At 39.0% G+C, this 18,560-nt stretch overlaps 1 protein-coding gene across 6 annotated transcripts in view; it reads left to right on the top strand.

Annotated features, from left to right (window-relative positions):
- HECTD4 (HECT domain E3 ubiquitin protein ligase 4) overlaps positions 1–18,560 on the top strand; it is a 109,063-nt gene that overhangs the window by 3,749 nt on the left and 86,754 nt on the right. For all 6 annotated transcript variants that reach the window (XM_050924253.1, XM_050924251.1, XM_050924254.1 and 3 more), the window contains exon 2: positions 17,573–18,090. In XM_050924253.1, the coding sequence (XP_050780210.1) occupies positions 17,573–18,090 (518 nt within the window). The remainder of the gene's footprint in view (positions 1–17,572; positions 18,091–18,560) is intronic.

The raw sequence follows: 18,560 nt of genomic DNA, 5'->3' as shown, positions 1-18,560 counted from the left end.
TGTGGAAAGCCAGCAGTTCTAGAGTTAACAAGTGGGAGGTTCAGTTAATGTAAAATGGCACTTACTTTGAAACTTTTCCTCTGGAGAAATAAATGTGAGAAAAGTCCAGTTTCTTTTATGTTAGTCATAGGACTAAGTAAAATATAAATGCCAGTGGTCCCACTGCTATCTTAATTCTTATACTTTAAACTTCACTTATCTGCCTAAGGAAAACAGCAGTCATTGGGACATCCTCTCTTACTGGTCTTGAGGGTTAGCCTGGGAAAATCCGAAGGACCTTGTACTTGGAGCTATAAATATTGCTACACCTATAGCCGGCCACCTAGGCCATGTCTCTGTCCTCATCTGATGAGGATCTAGTTACCTGTGCCCTTCTGTGATATGAATAGAATCAGTGGGGTAGGTTGCTGGAATAGTGCTTTTCATAGACATTTATTTACCTGTGTGAGAGAGAGAGAGAGAGAGTAGCGATAGCAAGACTGCTGTTCAGAACTTGTGTGTTTTGTTGCAGTAGCCATAGGTTGTAGTCAATGCTTGAATCATCCACATTGGAATCTGCAGTAGGTTGTTTTAGTTAGTTTAGGTTTGACCTATCTGGGATTAACCATTTGTCATGGGTTAGTCACATCTACTACTCAGACTTAAAAAACTTCCCAGATGCTTACTAGCTGATGGACTAACCCTTGAGATTATAGGGGAGCGTCAGCTCTGCTATAAGAATAGGAGTACTTGTGTCACCTTAAAGACTAACAAATTTATTGTAGCATAAGCTTTCATGGGCTACAGCTCACTTCATCGGATGCATGTACGTGAAGTGAGCTGTAGCCCACTAAAGCTTATGCTACAATAAATTTGTTAGTCTCTAAGGTGCCACAGTACTCCTATTCTTTTTGCGGATACAGACTAACATGGCTACTACTCTGAAGCTCTGCTATAGTTAAGGTTGACACTAGTTAGTGTGCTCGAGGTCCCCCAGATAGCTTCATATCACAATCACAGCTCTGCCAAGTTTCTCCAACTAATCCCTCCATCGTTCAATACGGCTACACTTAATACAGGGAACGCAGCTAGGGGGCATGCATATAACTCCTAATGATTGTCAGCTCTGAGGGTGGCAAAATTAAGGTTTTATTGGTGTAGTGTAACTTTATATTTGCTAGTTTTCAGAGGTTTGAGTTTTGTTGAACTGCATGTTCTGGAAGGACACGAGATAGCACCAGGCAACCTTAACTCTGCATTGAGCAAGTTTTTTTTTCAGTGAATAGATACAAAAGACAAGGGTGGGATCCCCATTAGGAAGGGGCAGTACCATTGTGAGAAACTGAACACCTTAATTCCAGTGTTAGGATTTATAGCAGAATGCTGCTCCTGGAACTTTCTTGGAGTGCTCTCTTTCACAATGTCCTCTGGCTTAGCTGGTATATTTATAAAGTCTCTTATCTCCCTGGCTGCGGAAAGAGGGGATGGTTCTCTGTTATCTGGGCATTTACATCATACTTATCACTGTAATATGAGTACCTTTTCTACTCCTAGCATAGCCCCTGATTTTCAGATCCTCTTCCGCTGTAACTACTCCAGAATCTGTCTCTGCTGGTGCTTAGACCTTTCCTAAGCAGCAGCGGTATGAAATTATCATGGTTCTCGAAAGAAGCATTGCTGCCCAGAAGGATGACACTGGATCAGTTTACTGCTTGACTCACATTTGGAAGGTTATCTTTGTCACCATAAATGAAAGCTTAAATTCTATGTAAGTTGACAATACTCTCACTCACCAGGGCAAATTATCCACTTGCTTTGTGAATGGATTTTTCATCCCGTTCTTTGTTTATTCTTTCTTATGAAAGTAACCCTGAAATCTTGGGTCCCACCAGCAGTGTGACTTGCTCTATAGTGTGGATCCTATTGTTAAATGTTTTGTGACTGAAATTTGAATAAAGGTAACTGGAGATACATTTAAAAAAACAACTCTGAAAGGCACTAGTCCAAATTATAAGTCAGCAGCCTGTAGAACTTCATTTTAAATCATAATCTGACTACCTCATATGGAAAATATTAGAGAACATATTTTTTGGAATTTATTCTGCAAACATCTATTATGAAGCATATTGCTTATCACCAACTTCAATGAGACTACTTACTGCAGTAAACACTATGCTCTGCCGTGAGTGCAGGATGAGGGTCTAGATTCCCCCCTTTAGTAATTTTGGATCCAAATACTTAAATAATAAAAAAAAGCCAAATCAATATTTTCATATTAAAATAGATTAAAACCTCCCACGTAGATTTTTCTTTTATTAATGTCTGTGTGTATTTTAAATCTGTGCTGAGAGACAGTAGGATTGTTAACAAAGGAAGTACAGGTAGAAAAACTATATTACATTTTGATTGATATTTGAGTGCTCTTTTTATATACTGTGAAGGATACTAAGGATGTTTTAAATATTAGATTGTATGCTTACATTTTAATTATTTTTTTATTTCTCCTATGGCATATTTCAAAGTGAGTGATTAAACTTATAGTGCTTCCACAAGGGAAACATAGTTCATGCTTTTAGCTGAGCAGTTAATCATGCTTCTATATACAGCATAATATGAGTCAGAGATTTTGAAGGAGGATATACGATTAAAATTGCTTGACATATTTTAAAAAACTAGAGCAATCCCTGAACTCTGATTATAAATTGAAGGTATATCCTGCTATGTATTGTGCTACTGTAGCTGAAAGACTTATTAGGAGCAATGGAATACAGCAAGAGTATTATGTAACAATTTCAAAATTGTATGTATTTTCAGGTTTGAAACATGCCAAATATTACATGTGTACATATACATCATATGTAATTGCAATATTATAGTAACATTTTCCATATACAATAATATTGACCTAAGAAGAATTAAATATAGAAATTCTGTTAGTATTTGCAAATAACAATGAACACAATCTTTTATAACCAAGAAATTCATTTGAGTAATGCTTTTTAGAGATTTTAGGCCAGACACCAACAGCCAGCAGACAAGCATGCAGTTCCCTAACAGTCTGTGTGCTGTGCAGCTCTGGGTCAGCACTCTGACCCCAGCAGCCTGCCTACAGCACAACAGCCCTAACCTGGTCTCCACCAGCCTTCCTTACCATTTACAGTGTGATCCCTCACCCTCAGTCCCAGATTTCCCCAAAACCATCTGTCCTGAAATGTCCAGCCTTCTCCTGGAACATTCAGAGGAGTATTAAGGGGCACAGCTCCTTTAAAGAGACAAAAGCGCAGCAGCTTGTTTCTTTAACTGGAGTTAGTAATCACTGCAAGTCAAACACAGCACTGGATTGATTTAGACTTGAAGTAAAACAAAAAGAACAGGAGTACTTGTGGCACCTTAGAGACTAACAAATTTATTTCAGCATGAGCTACAGCTCACTTCTTCGGATGCGTAGAATGGAACACACAGACAGGAGATATTTATACATACAGAGAACATGAAAAGGTGGAAGTATGCATACCAACAGGAAGAGTCTAATCAATTGAGATGAGCTATCATCAGCAGGAGAAAAAAAACTTTTGAAGTGATAATTAAGATGACTCATAGAAGGTGTGAGGAGAACTTAACATAGGGAAGTAGATTCAATTAGTATAATGACCCAACCATTCCCAGTCTCTGTTTAGGCCTGAGCTAATTGTATCTAATTTACATATTAATTCGAGTTCAGCAGTCTGTCTTTGGAGTCTGTTTTTGAAGTTTTTTTGTTGCAAAATTGCCACCTTCCAGTCTGTCACTGAGTGGTTAGAGAGGTTGAAGTGTTCTCCCACTGGTTTTTGAATGTTATGATTCCTGATGTCAGGTTTGTGTCCATTTATTCTTTTGCGTAGAGACTGTCCGGTTTGGCCAATGTACATGGCAGAGGGGCATTGCTGGCACATGATGGCATATATCACGTTGGTAGATGTGCAGGTGAACGAGCCCCCGATGGCGTGTCTGATGTGATTAGGTCCTGTGATGGTGTCACTTGAATAGATATGTGGACAGAGCTGGCATCGGGCTTTGTTGCAAGGACAGGTTCCTGGGTTAATGTTTATGTTGTATGGTGTGCGGTTGCTGATGAGTATTTGCTTCAGGTTGGGAGGCTGTCTATAAGCGAGGACTGGCCTGTCTCTCTAGATCTGTGAGAGTGAGGGATCATCTTTAAGGATAGGTTGTAGATCTGACAAGAGTAGCTGACACAGAGTAGTGAACTACCAGTGTGCCTCTGTGTCACAACCTCTTATTCAATTGGTGTTTTTCATCGCATCTATGCTGAGAGCAGATTTTAAGAACATATCATTTACATATTTTGCACTTGGCATATGCTTGGAGTAAATAGTGTACTGAGCTGATTCTATAGTGTTCATGGGATTTATGGCTTACTGCTCTTGAAGGCTTTACTGATTTCTGTTGTGTCTCTTCAGAAATTGTATTAACCAGAATTGCTAGATCCTAGTACAGTGACACAATCCATCAGGCTGAGGGTTGAGAGTCTGTACACAGTATAGCTTTTTGGAACAGTTTAAATTTTGATATACTCTTGCTATGCATTTTACTTTGCAAGAATGTCTTAATCTAAGAAATTCTGGTATTTCTGTCACAGAACTTGGAATTCACTGTTTTGCACTAGGTTTTTGCTTAAAGAATAAGTGACCACATAAGAAAGCAGTTGTTCTTGTCCTTATATGTTACCTGTGTTGGGGAGGAGAAGGATGACCTTTTAGTTATGGGATGGGGCTGGAAGTCAAGAAGGTGGATTCTATTTTTGACTCTGCTTCTGTGTGCTTCGGTTCCTTCATCTGTAAAATGGGAGTAATACTTACTTAATCCAAAGGGTGTTGATGAAGTGTACTGCAATCCCCAAGAAATTTTGCTGTGTAAGTGCAAGGTTTTGGATCAGTGTGTAATAAGAATTCTATTCTTAAACTGATTATATGGAGAAATAAGTGAGTCCTATCTAGAAATTTCAAAAACTCTCTCCTGAATTATAGCTCTGTAGAAGAGGGTACTTTTCCTAACATGCTCACTGTGGTCTAGGTGTATAATAAATATATAATCAGATTTTTTTTCCTAGTACTTCTAAATTATATTACATTTTAATTAACACTTTTCAAATCCATAAAATTCCTTGCTAACATATTTTTCACTTCCATTTTTGGCCAAGTAGGTCAGTAAAACTAATTTCTTTAGCCTGAAACTCTTCATAAAGTACATACAGTACATGCTACCAATTGGAAATGCACTACACTGGAACAGATACATTATTGGGATGTCTACAAGGAATCATTTTATGATAGTGAGTGGTCTTCATGGCTGTTTAGATGCAATAGTATTAACAAAAATGCTCCTTAATGGGGAAATACTTGACTAGTACCAAGTGGTATTTAACATCTTATTTTAACACATTGTTAAAGTCTATACACCAGTCTTCCAATACAGAATTTGAAAATATCAATAAAGTTGAAATAAATTAATGCTCTTATTCTTTAGGGAAAAAATGCCATGAGGTCTTTAATGTCCTCAAGTGGAAGAGGGTCTGTTTTGTTCTCTTTCAAAAGATGACATCTTTGGCAAAATGCTGAGTCTTATTTTTGTGCTTAAGCATTGATGTAGTGCTGACTGGAAGCAAACAGTGCTATCTGCTAAATAGTTGCTTTCTATAGAAGTCTGTATCAGAAGCAGCCAGATACTTGGCTTGTGAAGTTGCATGGAGTCACCACTAGAGGTGATAGAGCTTCAGGCTGTAACAGATTTAAAAAAAACAGAAAATACATACTATAAGCAGTGGCTATAATGTTATAGTTGATGCTTGTAAAGTCTTGCATCACTGGAGCACTTTGAAAACATGTCTTAATCAGTTCGCAAGACAGGATTTTTATTTATAAAGTTTGAGATTAATATATTTCATATGTGAAAATTGTCTTACTCCAGATCTTTGGTCTGCAGAAATATTTCTAAACATGTATGTAAGCAGAATATATTATTGCTTATTGCATTGATAGTTAAGCTTCATACTTGATTTAATTATTAGACAATTCTCATAGTATTACATTTAGAACCTCTCTTCTGGCTATATGAATAGATTCCTTTGTAGCAACCTTCCCCCCACTTACCACCTGTTCAATATACCCTTTGATATATTCAGGAAGCTAACTTTCTTTGCCATGGTTTTCATTATTTTCTGTAATCTTGTTTACAGGCAAGCAAATTGACAAATTTAGTGGTAAGGCACTAAGAAGCAGTTAAGACTCCTTGTGGTAATTTGAATAGATATGTATTCAGCTACTTCTGCTTTCCTTCTTTTATCCTGGAAGTACTAATCAAAGCTTAAATGCCATTGTTCTTGAGAGATCATGAATTCTTGCACACTTAAAATTGGTTTAATCTCCTCTTGATACAGGCATAAAAATTCCACCAGCATCACTGAGAGAATCGAGTGAGTTGGTTTCAGCACAGACTGTAAAAATTTGGTGATGGTTTTTATATTGCAGCAAAAATAATGTATCTGCTTATGGTTATATGTGCACACAGTGTATTGCTGTCTGCAGATTTATGGGGGTCCAGTCTTGCTACAGTTCACTTTATTGAAATATCTTTTCTGTACATAAGCTCTTGCAACATTTTGTAGGTCTGAGGAAAATAAAAAAGTACTGCATCATCTAAAACCAAATGTCAGGAAAGGAAAAACCCCAAGACCAGACTCTGCATGATGCATCAAATTAGGGATCGGACTGTAGGAGATCTGGCCTAGTGGTCAGAACAGGAGTTAGGTCTAGTGGATGGAGCGGGCTTCCAGGTAGGGGAATGGAAGCGAGGATCAGAACCAGAGTCGTCTGCCAGATACCAGAGAGTCAAGGCAGAGCTGGGGTTCAGAGCCAGGATTGGTAGCTGAGGGTGAGAAGGGAGGTGAAAGGGCAGGAACCAGAGAAGAGGAAAAGATCAGGCAGAGCCAGAGCAAAGAGGGAGCTAGGGGTGAGGCAGGAGTAAGGAGCCGTGCAGGAATAGGATTGGATGTGGATTTCAGAAGGCAGGCAGAAACAGGGTCCAGTGTGGCAGCAGCCGGGAGTCTGCACGGTTGCACGGACAGCCTACCGAAGACACTTCCTGGCTTTCAGTAGTCAACGTGAGCCAGTCTGGTGGCTGCATGCCTTATGTGCTTTGATCAGATGGCCTGACATTCAAGGATTAGTGAGATGCTGCTTTGCTTATATCCATTGGTGGTGATAAGGGAGTGTCAGAGACCCAGGGCCCCCATAGCCCTGGATTCTAGAGCTACACTCTTAGATCCTTATCCATCTTTGTTTTTTGAGTGGTTTTTGCCTAGCCATTGTTTGTCTGTGGGTCAGTTGAGAGTTTAAAATAAAATACAGTCAAGGGCACCTGAAGTCATGGATAGATGCTCTTTTATTTACTTGAATGTACAAGTAAACAAATAGTTCTTCAAGTAGTTGTCCCTATGGGTGCTTCATTTTAAGTGTGTGCATGCGCCTGTGCACTTTGAATCTGAGATTTTTGGTAGCAGTGGCTCCCTGGATTTCATAACCACTGGCACATACTTAACCATGGACAGCTTTGGCATGATGTCCAACCTTATTTACACTACAGTAAAGCCCTCAAACCACAGCATGGCTTGCCTTCAGCTTCTGGGCCATATGGCAGCCTGTATATTTGTAATACCCATCACCAGGCTTCATTCCCAGTGCCTTCAAGCCTGACTCAGAACAGTGTACACTCCCAGCAATCACAACCATGCAGACAGGTGTCTATCCCTCAAAAGAGTTTTCAGTTCTCAGTTGGTAGAAGGATCCCCATAAGTTTGCATGGACGTTCAGTTCTTGTCTACCCGTCAGAAATCATCACCAGAGATGTGTCCGTAGTAGGTCGGTGAGCTCACCTCCAGGACCTCACACCACAAAGCAGATGGATATCTCAAGAGTCTGCTTTTCACATCAGTCTACGCAACCTCAGAGTAGTCTGGTACATGTGTAACCACTTTCTGCCTAAGATTAAGAGTCATTTAGAGTTATGGCAGACAAATGTGGGTGACCATGTATTATATAGTATCAGAGGGGTAGCCGTGTTAGTCTGGATCTGTAAAAGCAGCAAAGAGTCCTGTGGCACCTTATAGACTAACAGACGTATTGGAGCATGAGCTTTCGTGGGTGCATCCGACATGCATCCAACGAAGTGGATATTCTCCCACGAAAGCTCATGCTCCAATATGTCTGTTAGTCTATAAGGTGCCACAGGACTCTTTGCTGCTTTTACACGTATTATATAAACTGTCACGGAGGAGCAAGATCCCAATCCTTGCACACACAGGCAATAAAACTTTGTAATTGGTGCATAACACACCAAATTGCCATCTCACTAGCACAGTGGTAGGCAACCTGCAGAACATGTGCTGAAGGCGGCACGTGAGCTGATTTTCAGTGGCACTCACACTGCTCGGGTCCTGGCCACTGGTCCGGGGGGCTCTGCGTTTTAATTTAATTTTAAATGAAGCTTCTTAAACTTTTTTAAAACCTTATTTACTTTACATACAACAATAGTTTAGTTATATATTACAGACTTACAGAAAGAGACCTTCTAAAATGTGTTACTGGCACGCAAAACCTTAAATTAGAGTGAATAATTGAAGACTCGGCACCCCACTTCTGAAAGGTTGTCAACCCCTACACTAGCATATCTACCAGGTCTGCAAAACACCATAGCAGACATGCTGAGCAGACATTTTTGCCAGCACCATGAATGGGAGCTGAGCAATCCTATCCTACAGAAGATTTTTTTCACCTGCCGCTTCCTGGAGATATAAACCTCTTCACAACTCCGTCTAATGCAAAATGCCGATGATTCTGCTCATGGCGAGGTCAATGTCTCAATTCTTTAGGAGGTACCTTTCTCCTATATGCCTATCCCCCAACATTGTTGTTCCTCAAGGTCCTGAGCAAACTGAAACAAGAGAAAGTGGTTATCATCCTTGTAGCACTCTCCTGGCGGAGGCAGGTGTGGTTCCCAGATCTGATTCACTTGACTCTGCAACCACTTCTTCACCTCCCCTGATAGCAGATCTACTGACCCAAGAATTCGGCACAATAACTCATCTCAGCCTCTCCTTGCTACATTTCAAGGTCCAGCTCCTTGATGGTTCTTGGGCATAGAAAGGGCTTGTTCTTTCAAAGTACAAAATGTGCTGTTGATAGTAGGAAACTCTCCACAAGAGAGACTTACCTGCAGAAGTGGAATTGTTTCCATCCTTGAGGCATCCAATGAGCATTATCACCTCATAAGTCACACCTCAGTCATATACTTGAACATTTGTTGAATTTAAAAACCCTGGACTTTTCTCATAGCTCCATCAAAGGCTACCTAGTCTGCTATTACAGCCTTCTACCTACCAATTGACAAGTTATCAGTATTCACACACCCCACGACTTCAAGTTTCGTTAAGGGCGTGACCAGTCTTTTTCCTCACATTATAGAGCCTGCTCCACCTTGGGACCTTAATCTATTTCTCAGTGCATTGAGCAAGCCACACTTTGAGCCTTTCGGGAGCTGTTCTCTCCTCCTTCTTCAAAAATGCATTCCTTGTAACCATCACTTCAGCCAGAAAGGTGTGGGAGTTGGGATCACATGTGGCAGATCCACCCCTACGTGATCTTTTATTGGGACAAGATGACTCAATGTCCCCACCCTTTCTTGTAGCCCAGTGTCTCTTCAGACTTCCATATCACCCAGGATAGCTTGGTTAGAAATTCAATCAGATCCTTAATAATCTGCTTGAGAGCTGAAAACACCTGACCCTTTTGTTTAACATCAGGATTCAGGATCCTGTGCCTGAAATAAGCGGTAATCCCAGCATCCCCTACTGTCTGTACCAGCTTTCGAAACACTATCACTTGGCATTTAGGAACCGGAAATTGATTTAAAAAGAGCCCTTTTAACGTTAACAATATGTCGAAGTAGCCTTTATAGTAAATAGGGCAGTAGCTGATACTAGGACTGTTGCTCACTTAATCATAATTGTCTTTTTGATGCTGGGTTGTTTTTTTTTTGGTCTTATTGCTTATTTGTTAGATTTCAAAATGTGCCCAATTATACATTATGGAGCATATTGTTTATTTAACAAAGGCCATAATATTTATGCAGCAAGAGAGTCATTTTTGCCCCTAAAACAAGCAAATAACAATACAGCCTGACCACTAGGTATGCGTGAGAGAAAGAGAGAGGCAGTGCAGAAGATCTAAACATCTGTTAGTGGGTTTGATTTCTCTTATCCCATAGCCTTTCTTCTTAAGGCACTGACTTGAGGATATTAGCAGATCTAGATGAGAGTTCTAAGATTTTGGCTCAGCTTTTCATTATGAACTGTTCCATTTCGTTATTCAGTCCCCCTACTTGTATAGGAACAGTTATAATTTGTGACTGGTCTGCTTTGGTTCTCTTTGCAACAGACCAGCTTTGTGAACTCATACAAGTCACATTCTCTCTCTTTCTCTCATTCCCCTCCCAACCTTTATATGTCTTGCGTATTTTAACTCTGAGCTCTTCAGGTCAGGAATTCTCTCTTACTATGGGTCTGTCTACACTACAAACACTACAGAGGCACAGTTGCAGCACTTTAGTGTAGACAGTTATTACAGCCATGGAAAGGGTTCTTCATCACTGTAGTAAATCAGGCCCGTTGAGAGGTGGTAGCTAGATGGACAGTAGAATTTTTCTGCCTCTCAGAGGGGGTGTGTGTGAGAGAATTTTTCACACTCCTGAGCAACATGGCTAGGTCGACCTAAGTTTTGGGTGTAGACCAGGCCTATGTGTTTGTGCAGTGTCTATAAGAGTGAAACATCAGTCTTGCCTGGGGCTCTACTGCTACTATAATATACACCTTTACTCCGATATAACGCAACCTGATATAACATGAATTCGGATATAACATGGTAAAGCAGTGCCCGAGGGCGGGGACCTGTGCACTCCGGTGGATCAAAGCAAGTTTGATATAACACGGTTTCACCTATAACACAGTAAGATATTTTGGCTCCCAAGGGCAGCGTTATATCAGGGTAGAAGTGTAAATAAGTCTTTGCAGAATGTGCAGATTCTTTTCTCCATTTGTTATGAATGCAGTGTATTCAGTCAGTCACTCATAGGTGAAGGGATTTGGGGTTTGGAATTTTTTCATGTAAGCAATTTTTGTACTTTTGATTGACACAGAGTTTTGTGATCCCAAATTAGAGGTGAGGTGGTACATTCAATTGTGAATGGAAGTGGAGGTTCTTAAATATATTTAAAATGTGGTCTAGGCATTTGTAACGTGTTTTAAGAAGCTTATATTGATTAAACGAACAAAGCTTTGACATTGAAGTGCCTAGTAGTCAAAGCACTGGATCTATATAAAAAAATCTTTGTTGTACTTTATGTAAGAATTTGAACATCTCTATTTCAGAAATTGTGGGATTTTTTTAAAATATCTTCAGCATTCATTTATTTTTTATCTTTATTCTTTCACGCTTTTCTGGGTATAGCAAAAATTGTGTTGAGGTAATATTGATGGGATTTGAAAGCTTAAAAAAAGTTAGTTATTTATAACAAATGTTTTATCCCTTACTCTTAAAAGCCTGGTCTCTATCTGCAACATTTTAATGAATTTCTCCTTTGCTCTCTTTGTCAGCTTTTTAAGTTTCTCTCTAAATAGCAAACTGCACCTGTGGCTCAACTTCTCCTTCTCACTTTACTATCTTTCACTGAAATTACTTGCAATTTAGGAAATAGTCTTTTACAAGCTCTCTATGCAAGTATAGCGTGAGTCTTTTTAGTGTCTGTTCTGCAATACTAACTAAGGATGTATCTATACTGCAAAGAAAAACCTACAACACAGAGTCTGAGACTGGGTCAATTGACTTGGGCTGGAGTGCGGGGCCAAAAATAGCTGTATAGATTTTCCCACTCTGGCTGGAGACTGGGCTCTGAAGCCCAGAGAGGTGGGAGGATTGCATATCCCTGACTCCAGCCCAACCAGGAAAGTCTACACTGCTATTTTTTAGCCCCGCAAGCCCAAGTCAGTTGGGCCCAGGCTCTGAGACATGGTGTCATGGATTTTTCTTTGCAATGTAGACATATCTGTAAGTGTTGGTCTGTGTTCTCCCCTGTACAACACATGGAGTAAATATTATTTATACCAGTTTATCATTTGTTTTCTTACCTTGGCTGCCTCTGGTAAAGAAAACTATAGCTTGTGCTTTCCCTAACTGAACTTTAGTGCTCATGAAAGGTGCTAAGTTAACAGTCCTGGAAACTCCCCTTGTCTTCACATTGGGAGTTTAAAGAGGACTGCTCTGCCTTCAAGTGTCATATTTATCTGCTTGTTGGGTCCATGTCAGAGGCCTGTGGAGCCCTCAAGGATTTTGCTCCCCAGCATCTGGATTCTTTCTTTGAGCCAAGAAGGAGCTAGGGACTCCCACAAACCGCAGATAATTCAATTTGATATCAATTGTGTCAGCTTGCAGGAAGTGTCCTTAATTTAGTTGAGAACTGCCCTGGAAACCTTATGAACTGAAATTCAGAAGCTGTATACTTTAATAAACCAAAAGATGTAAGCAGGACTAGATATATGGATGCAAATCCATATCCGGCAACCCTTAGAGATTTAAGACCAGAGACTGTCAAGTAAGCAGTGTTTAAAAAAAAAAAAGATTAAAATTTAGCTAATACTTTGACATTAGATGTTCACTTCTACAAGTGCCTTGCTCTACTTTGTTAGAAAAAATAAATTTTCACTTGGTTAATCTTCTGACTTCCAATCTTTGAAGACTTGGGGACAGATCCTCAACAGGTATAAATCAGCATAGCTCCTATGATGTGAATTAGCATAACTCCATTAACATCTGCTGAGAATCTGGACCATGATCGTTTGCATATAGGAATCCGAGGTAGATTATTTTATAATAATGCCAAAATAAACCATTCAAGCAATAATTAAAAATTTTCTAACTCCTGTTCCTCATCTTGTTTCCTGCATAGAGACCTTTTCCTGAAAACTGAGGGGAAGAACCCAGTCTTAGTCTTTGTTTAGTTAGATTGGTCAAGTGACCAGTGCTTTTGCCATTTGTAATGACAAGTGTTATTTTAATTGTTAGCTTGATCTTTACTTCAGCTAAGTAGCACATCCTGGAGATGTTCAGTTGGCTAGTTTGCCATTTGGATTCTTATAGACTCATAGACTTTAAGGTCAGAAGGGACCATTATGATCATCTAGTCTGACCTCCTGCACAATGCAGGCCACAGAATCTCACCCATCCACTTCTGTAACAAACTCCTAACCTATGTCTGAGTTATTGAAGTCCTCAAATTGTGGTCTGAAGACCTCAAGCTGCAGAGAATCCTCCGGCAAGTGACCCATGCCCCATGCTGCTGAGGAAGGCGAAAAACCTCCAGGGCCTCTGCCAATCTGCCCTGGAGGAAAATTCCTTCCTGACCTCAGATATGGTGATCAGTTAAACTCTGAGCATGTGGGCAAGACTCACCAGCCAGCACCCAGGAAAGAATTCTCTGTAGTAACTTAGATCCCAACCCATCTAACATCCCGTCACAGACCACTGGGCATACTTACCTGCTGATAATCAAAGATCAATTGCCAAATTAATTGCCAAATTCTTGATTAATTGTGGAATGAAATGTTGTTTCAGATGCTGCCTCAAAGATTACTGCTTTCATATTCATGCACAAATACCAAAAATCTGTGTGGCTTTTCCTGTGTGGATAAGAAACATGTGTTTGGAGTCTTTCAGGTTTGGCTCCATAGTTATGATTTCTTTGATATTTGTGTGCTGCAATCATGTTTTAAAAGAAAATGGTAAACTGGGTAAGTCGAGGGTAAGTGCTCCTTCAACTTACACAGTTGTGTTGAATCCTGCACAGGAAAACTGGAAAATCTGACCTATTGCAGAGATGATGAGGGTGGTCTCTGTAGTCAATTACTTATGCACTCTTCCCTCATCTGACTGATTACAATAACAAAGTATTAATGTTTGTTTTCCCTGTAAAATGCTTGTGACCTCCCTGGCTGGTTGCAATGACAAGGGAATGTATCTGAACCCAGGATGAAACTTATTTTGTAGCTTTAAATGTTATCACAGGCTTTATATGCTTATTAAGCATGAGAATAGACTACAAAAAGAAAAGGTGCTCAACATTTGCTGAGAAGAAAAAGCATGAAATAATTGTTATAAAAATATTTAAGGCTGATCTTCTTACTTTAGAAATCAGTGTCTGAAGAACAACCTAACTTTATTAATAAATGTTCTTCCTATTGCTTATAAGGTGCCATTTAAAATGGGCTAATTCTGAACAATCAAACAGATTTGTAAAAGCTCAGTAACCTGTGGGCACTGCTAAATCAATATATGTAGTAGTCACTGAAGTGTATGCACCATAGGATGTATATTTGGTTAATTATCTCCCATATCTTTTCAGAATAATCTTTTTTGTTTGTAGATAGTATATTAAAAATGTACCCTTACAAAAGATACACAAATAATAAAACCAGGAATTTTCTAGAATGATGAAGATACTTAATTATGTTTGTTTTTCTGTCTGGAAAACGATACTTAAAATAGGAATTTAATACTTACTTGGAATTAAAGTTAAAAATACCCAGTCAGAATAGTTATGAAGAAATTTCAACTTAAAAATTTGATCCTGATCATAAAAATACATAGCAACAAAACTTGTTCTAATTCTTTGATCTTGCAAAAGCTTGTTTTTGATTTCTTCAGTGGTTTCTTTGTGTAACATGAATTGATTAACATTTAATAAATTTAAAGCACAAAGTAATGTATCAGGTTTTATTAAAGCAGAAAAATTACAAAATCAATTATCAACAACATTCTTCTGGGAAGGAAAAAGTTAAACTGTCTTCCAGCAGTTCAGACACAATTAGGACACTTTAGATTAGCGGGAATGAAATGGAATTTAAGGCACATGACTTTCTATTCAACAGCAGTCCAGAGAACCCTTCCTGCTGGAGTGCTAAATGTAACATTTGGGGCGAATTGTACTGTGACAGATTGTTCGACTGGTTGATCTGGTAGTCCATGAGGAGATCTTTAGAGCCCTGCAGATCTGCAGATATTCACTTTATATCCACAGACCACATTTGCAGATAGCGGATCGGATGTGGATACAATTTTTGTATCCATGCAGGGCTCTAGAGATCTTCCCCTCATGAAGTTGGTCTTCAGAATTAAAAAGTTGGAGAGCTTTTGCTTTACAGTATATGGCATGATATCATTGAGCTCCCCTACTGATCCCCCTTGTAAAGGTCTACGCTCAAAGCTGTTCCCCTGTTGTTAAGGCTATCAGTGCTATGTAATGTATTTGTTAGTATATAACATTTTAACTGACCTAAGACAAGATGTTGAGTTTGGGCTGAAATTGAGTTTTGATTTGAAAGTTCCACTCAATCAATCTGAACAGTTTGTCTTCTTTCACTTCCTTTCTTTTCTTCTTCCTCCTTGGTTTTCATTTCATGTACATTAATAAGATAACAGAATAGTAATCTGTACTCTGGCATTCTCACTTTGAATCTCATGCTTTAGATCCACTAAGTGAGTAACTGTGTTTCAAATTAGATATAGACTTTGTTTATAGTCCAGAAAGACTTGAGAGAGTTCTGAATCAATAGCTTAGCAAGGTACAATTAGGTGTTTAAACCTCATCTGGCACACACTTTGAAGACGCTATTATTTTTGCAGAGCAAAAAAGCAAAACATATTTGATCTAAAAAAATCAAACTGAATGATCTAGTGTTTGTCATAGTGTCAAAGGAGAACCCAAATAGTAAGCAGGTAATGATTATTTTTTGTGTTGCCTGTGACATTTGTCTAGCAAGCATTTAAAAAACAGACAGACAAAAAAAAACCACCAATAATATTTTGGGTGTTTAACCCCTGAGGGGAGCCATCTTTTCTTTGTAAGACCTACTGTTTAAAAATATTATGTTAGTTTTTAGGATTGATCTTCATTAATTGTTCTTCTTCTTTGCTGCTGCTGCTGCTGCTTTCCATTTGAGAATCCATCCTGGTGAGTTACAAGTAGAGAGCCCTGTGTGGATACAAAATTTGTATCTGCATCTGATACATGATCTGCAAACATGTTATGTGGATATAAAGTGGATATCTGCAGATTTGCAGGGCTCTAGTTACAAGGAACACATTTCCTGCATATAAAATTGTGACTTTTTGGAACAAAACATTATGAAGTATGACAACCTCTAATACAGATTCATAGAATATTCTGCCATAGGAGGCGAGAGAATACACAAAGCCTAGCACTTTAAAAGAACAATTTAATATAAACAGTATTTATCGTAAATGTATTATTCAGTGTAATATATAGTTTAGTAACTAACATTCTTAGACTGGAAACATTGATATACAAAATTTACTTGCTAATATTTAACCATTAAAATGTATCTTTGCTAATGTAAATTCTGTAAGAATTTCATTTTTTTTAAACTTACCCTTTTATTAGTAAGGCTAAATGCTGCTCACTATACTTAGGTAAAGTAGTTTCACTGACTTCAGTAAGTTTACTCATGAAAATGGTCAATATGACATGTCCTGAAGTGATTTATCTATTCTTGTTCATCACATTTATAAAATTTATCTTTATTTTCCTACTGTATACTCTGTATGCCTATCCGGTAAGTTAAAAAACACAAAATATAGAAGGACTGCCTGTCAATATAATTACCCCTACTCTTAACCCTTTCTCTCCTCAATAGCCTGAGTAAAGAGAGAAGACAATATTGGCTTTGTAGTATTCCCGAGGGCTAATAAATCCAAGGACTTATCACAGAAAATGCTCTGCCAGCAGCTCCCTCTTATTTCTATTGAGGGCATGCCAGCTCGAGTGACTCTGCTGATCTCAGATGCGGTACTGTGTAATATGAGGAAAAGAGATCTATCTTCTCTCACAGAAATAATGGTTTTTTGGCTTAGTACTTGGAAGAATTCTCTAAAAATTGCTTTCCATCAGGGTTACTTGATTTTGTTGTTCCCACTTTGTTTCCCATTTTATTTGGAAGTGCCAAGATAGACATTTTTCTCCTCATAGAAACATCTGATCATAAGGTGTGTGTTTGATGTGACAGCAGCTATCAGTAAGGAAGAGAACACTATATAACTGCAAACATTTGAAGCAGGTATAACAGAGTAATGGGATAAAAGTGAGATGAATAGCAGATGGAAAAAAACTTGGCAGTGGGAGGGAGCTGTGAGGTTAGAAAATTGGGGGAAGCTCTATCACTTGAAATGTTATAAAACTGGAGAAAGTAGTACAAAACGTACTTCAGGGAATAATCATGCACTTCTTGGGACATGGACTTAAGACGTGAAATGTTTTCTTTTAAAAAATATTCTAACAGTTTAGATTGGCATTATGTTCCAATCTAATATTTAGAAGTTATATTACATGTATTATGTTGGACTTTGCTTTTTTTAAAGCATTTCTAATAAAAGCAGACATGTTTTCACTAGTAAACGTGACCTTGTTCTCCTCTTAGATTCTAACATTTGAGACTAAGAATCCAACAGAACTAGCTGAGCGTTTGCGTTCTGTGTGCGGAAACCAGAGCAACGCCTATGCCCGTCTGCTTGAATACCGTTTAAATGCTTTGCGTGGACTCTGGAATGCTCAGCGCCAGCTGGCCTTGGAAGAACAACATGAACGGGAAAATTCTGGGGATGAAGAAACGTTGGCCTTGCTCAAGCGTCAGGGTTTGTTACAGCAACCTGAGCAAGCACCATTTACTTCACGGATGGGACTTCTATTGGTCTTTCCTCTCATTCAGTCTCAAAGTAGAACAGACCCTTCTCTGTGTAACATAACTGCTGAAGTACTATTGAATTGCCTTCGAGACTGCCAGCCTTTGAGTTTGACTAAGGAACCAGCTGACTGTCTTAATGGAATTGAATCTTTGCTCTGCTCCTGGTTGGAGGAAACATCTGCCTCAGGCCAACAGATTCCATATAAACAAAAAGAGAATGCTGCTGCCGCCCTTGTTGCCTTGGCCTGTGCAAGGTAAGAAGAGTCTATATTAGACAGATATCATGGTTAATGAGGGTAGCATGTGTTTGTGCTAAAGAATGGCAGAAATTACACCTCTACTCCATTATAACGCCACCCGATATAACACGAATTTGGACATAATGTGGTAAAGCAGCGCTCCACAGAGGCGGGGCTGTGTGCTCCAACAGATCAAATCAAGTTAGATATTATGCAGTTTCACCTATAACACGGTAAGGTTTTTTTGCCTCCCAAGGACAGCGTTATATTGAGGTAGAGGTGTATAATGTGGTCATGCTGTGGAAAAGCTTTTCATTTTACGCTAACTAGTAGTATCTTCATATTAAAAATTGGTTGGAAAAGATTAAACCAATACACACAATATAAATGCTTAGCTCGTGTGGAAGAGGAAAGATTTAGCCTAGGACTGACTCTTGTGCATGTGGTTTCCTTTACTGTGTTGAACCCATCTGTAAGGATGATTG

The sequence above is a fragment of the Gopherus flavomarginatus genome, chromosome 15, assembly GCF_025201925.1.
Source record: "Gopherus flavomarginatus isolate rGopFla2 chromosome 15, rGopFla2.mat.asm, whole genome shotgun sequence".
NCBI lineage: Eukaryota > Metazoa > Chordata > Testudines > Testudinidae > Gopherus > Gopherus flavomarginatus.
Note: the sequence above shows the minus strand (reverse complement) of the source record. Positions and strands in the feature narration are given on the sequence as shown.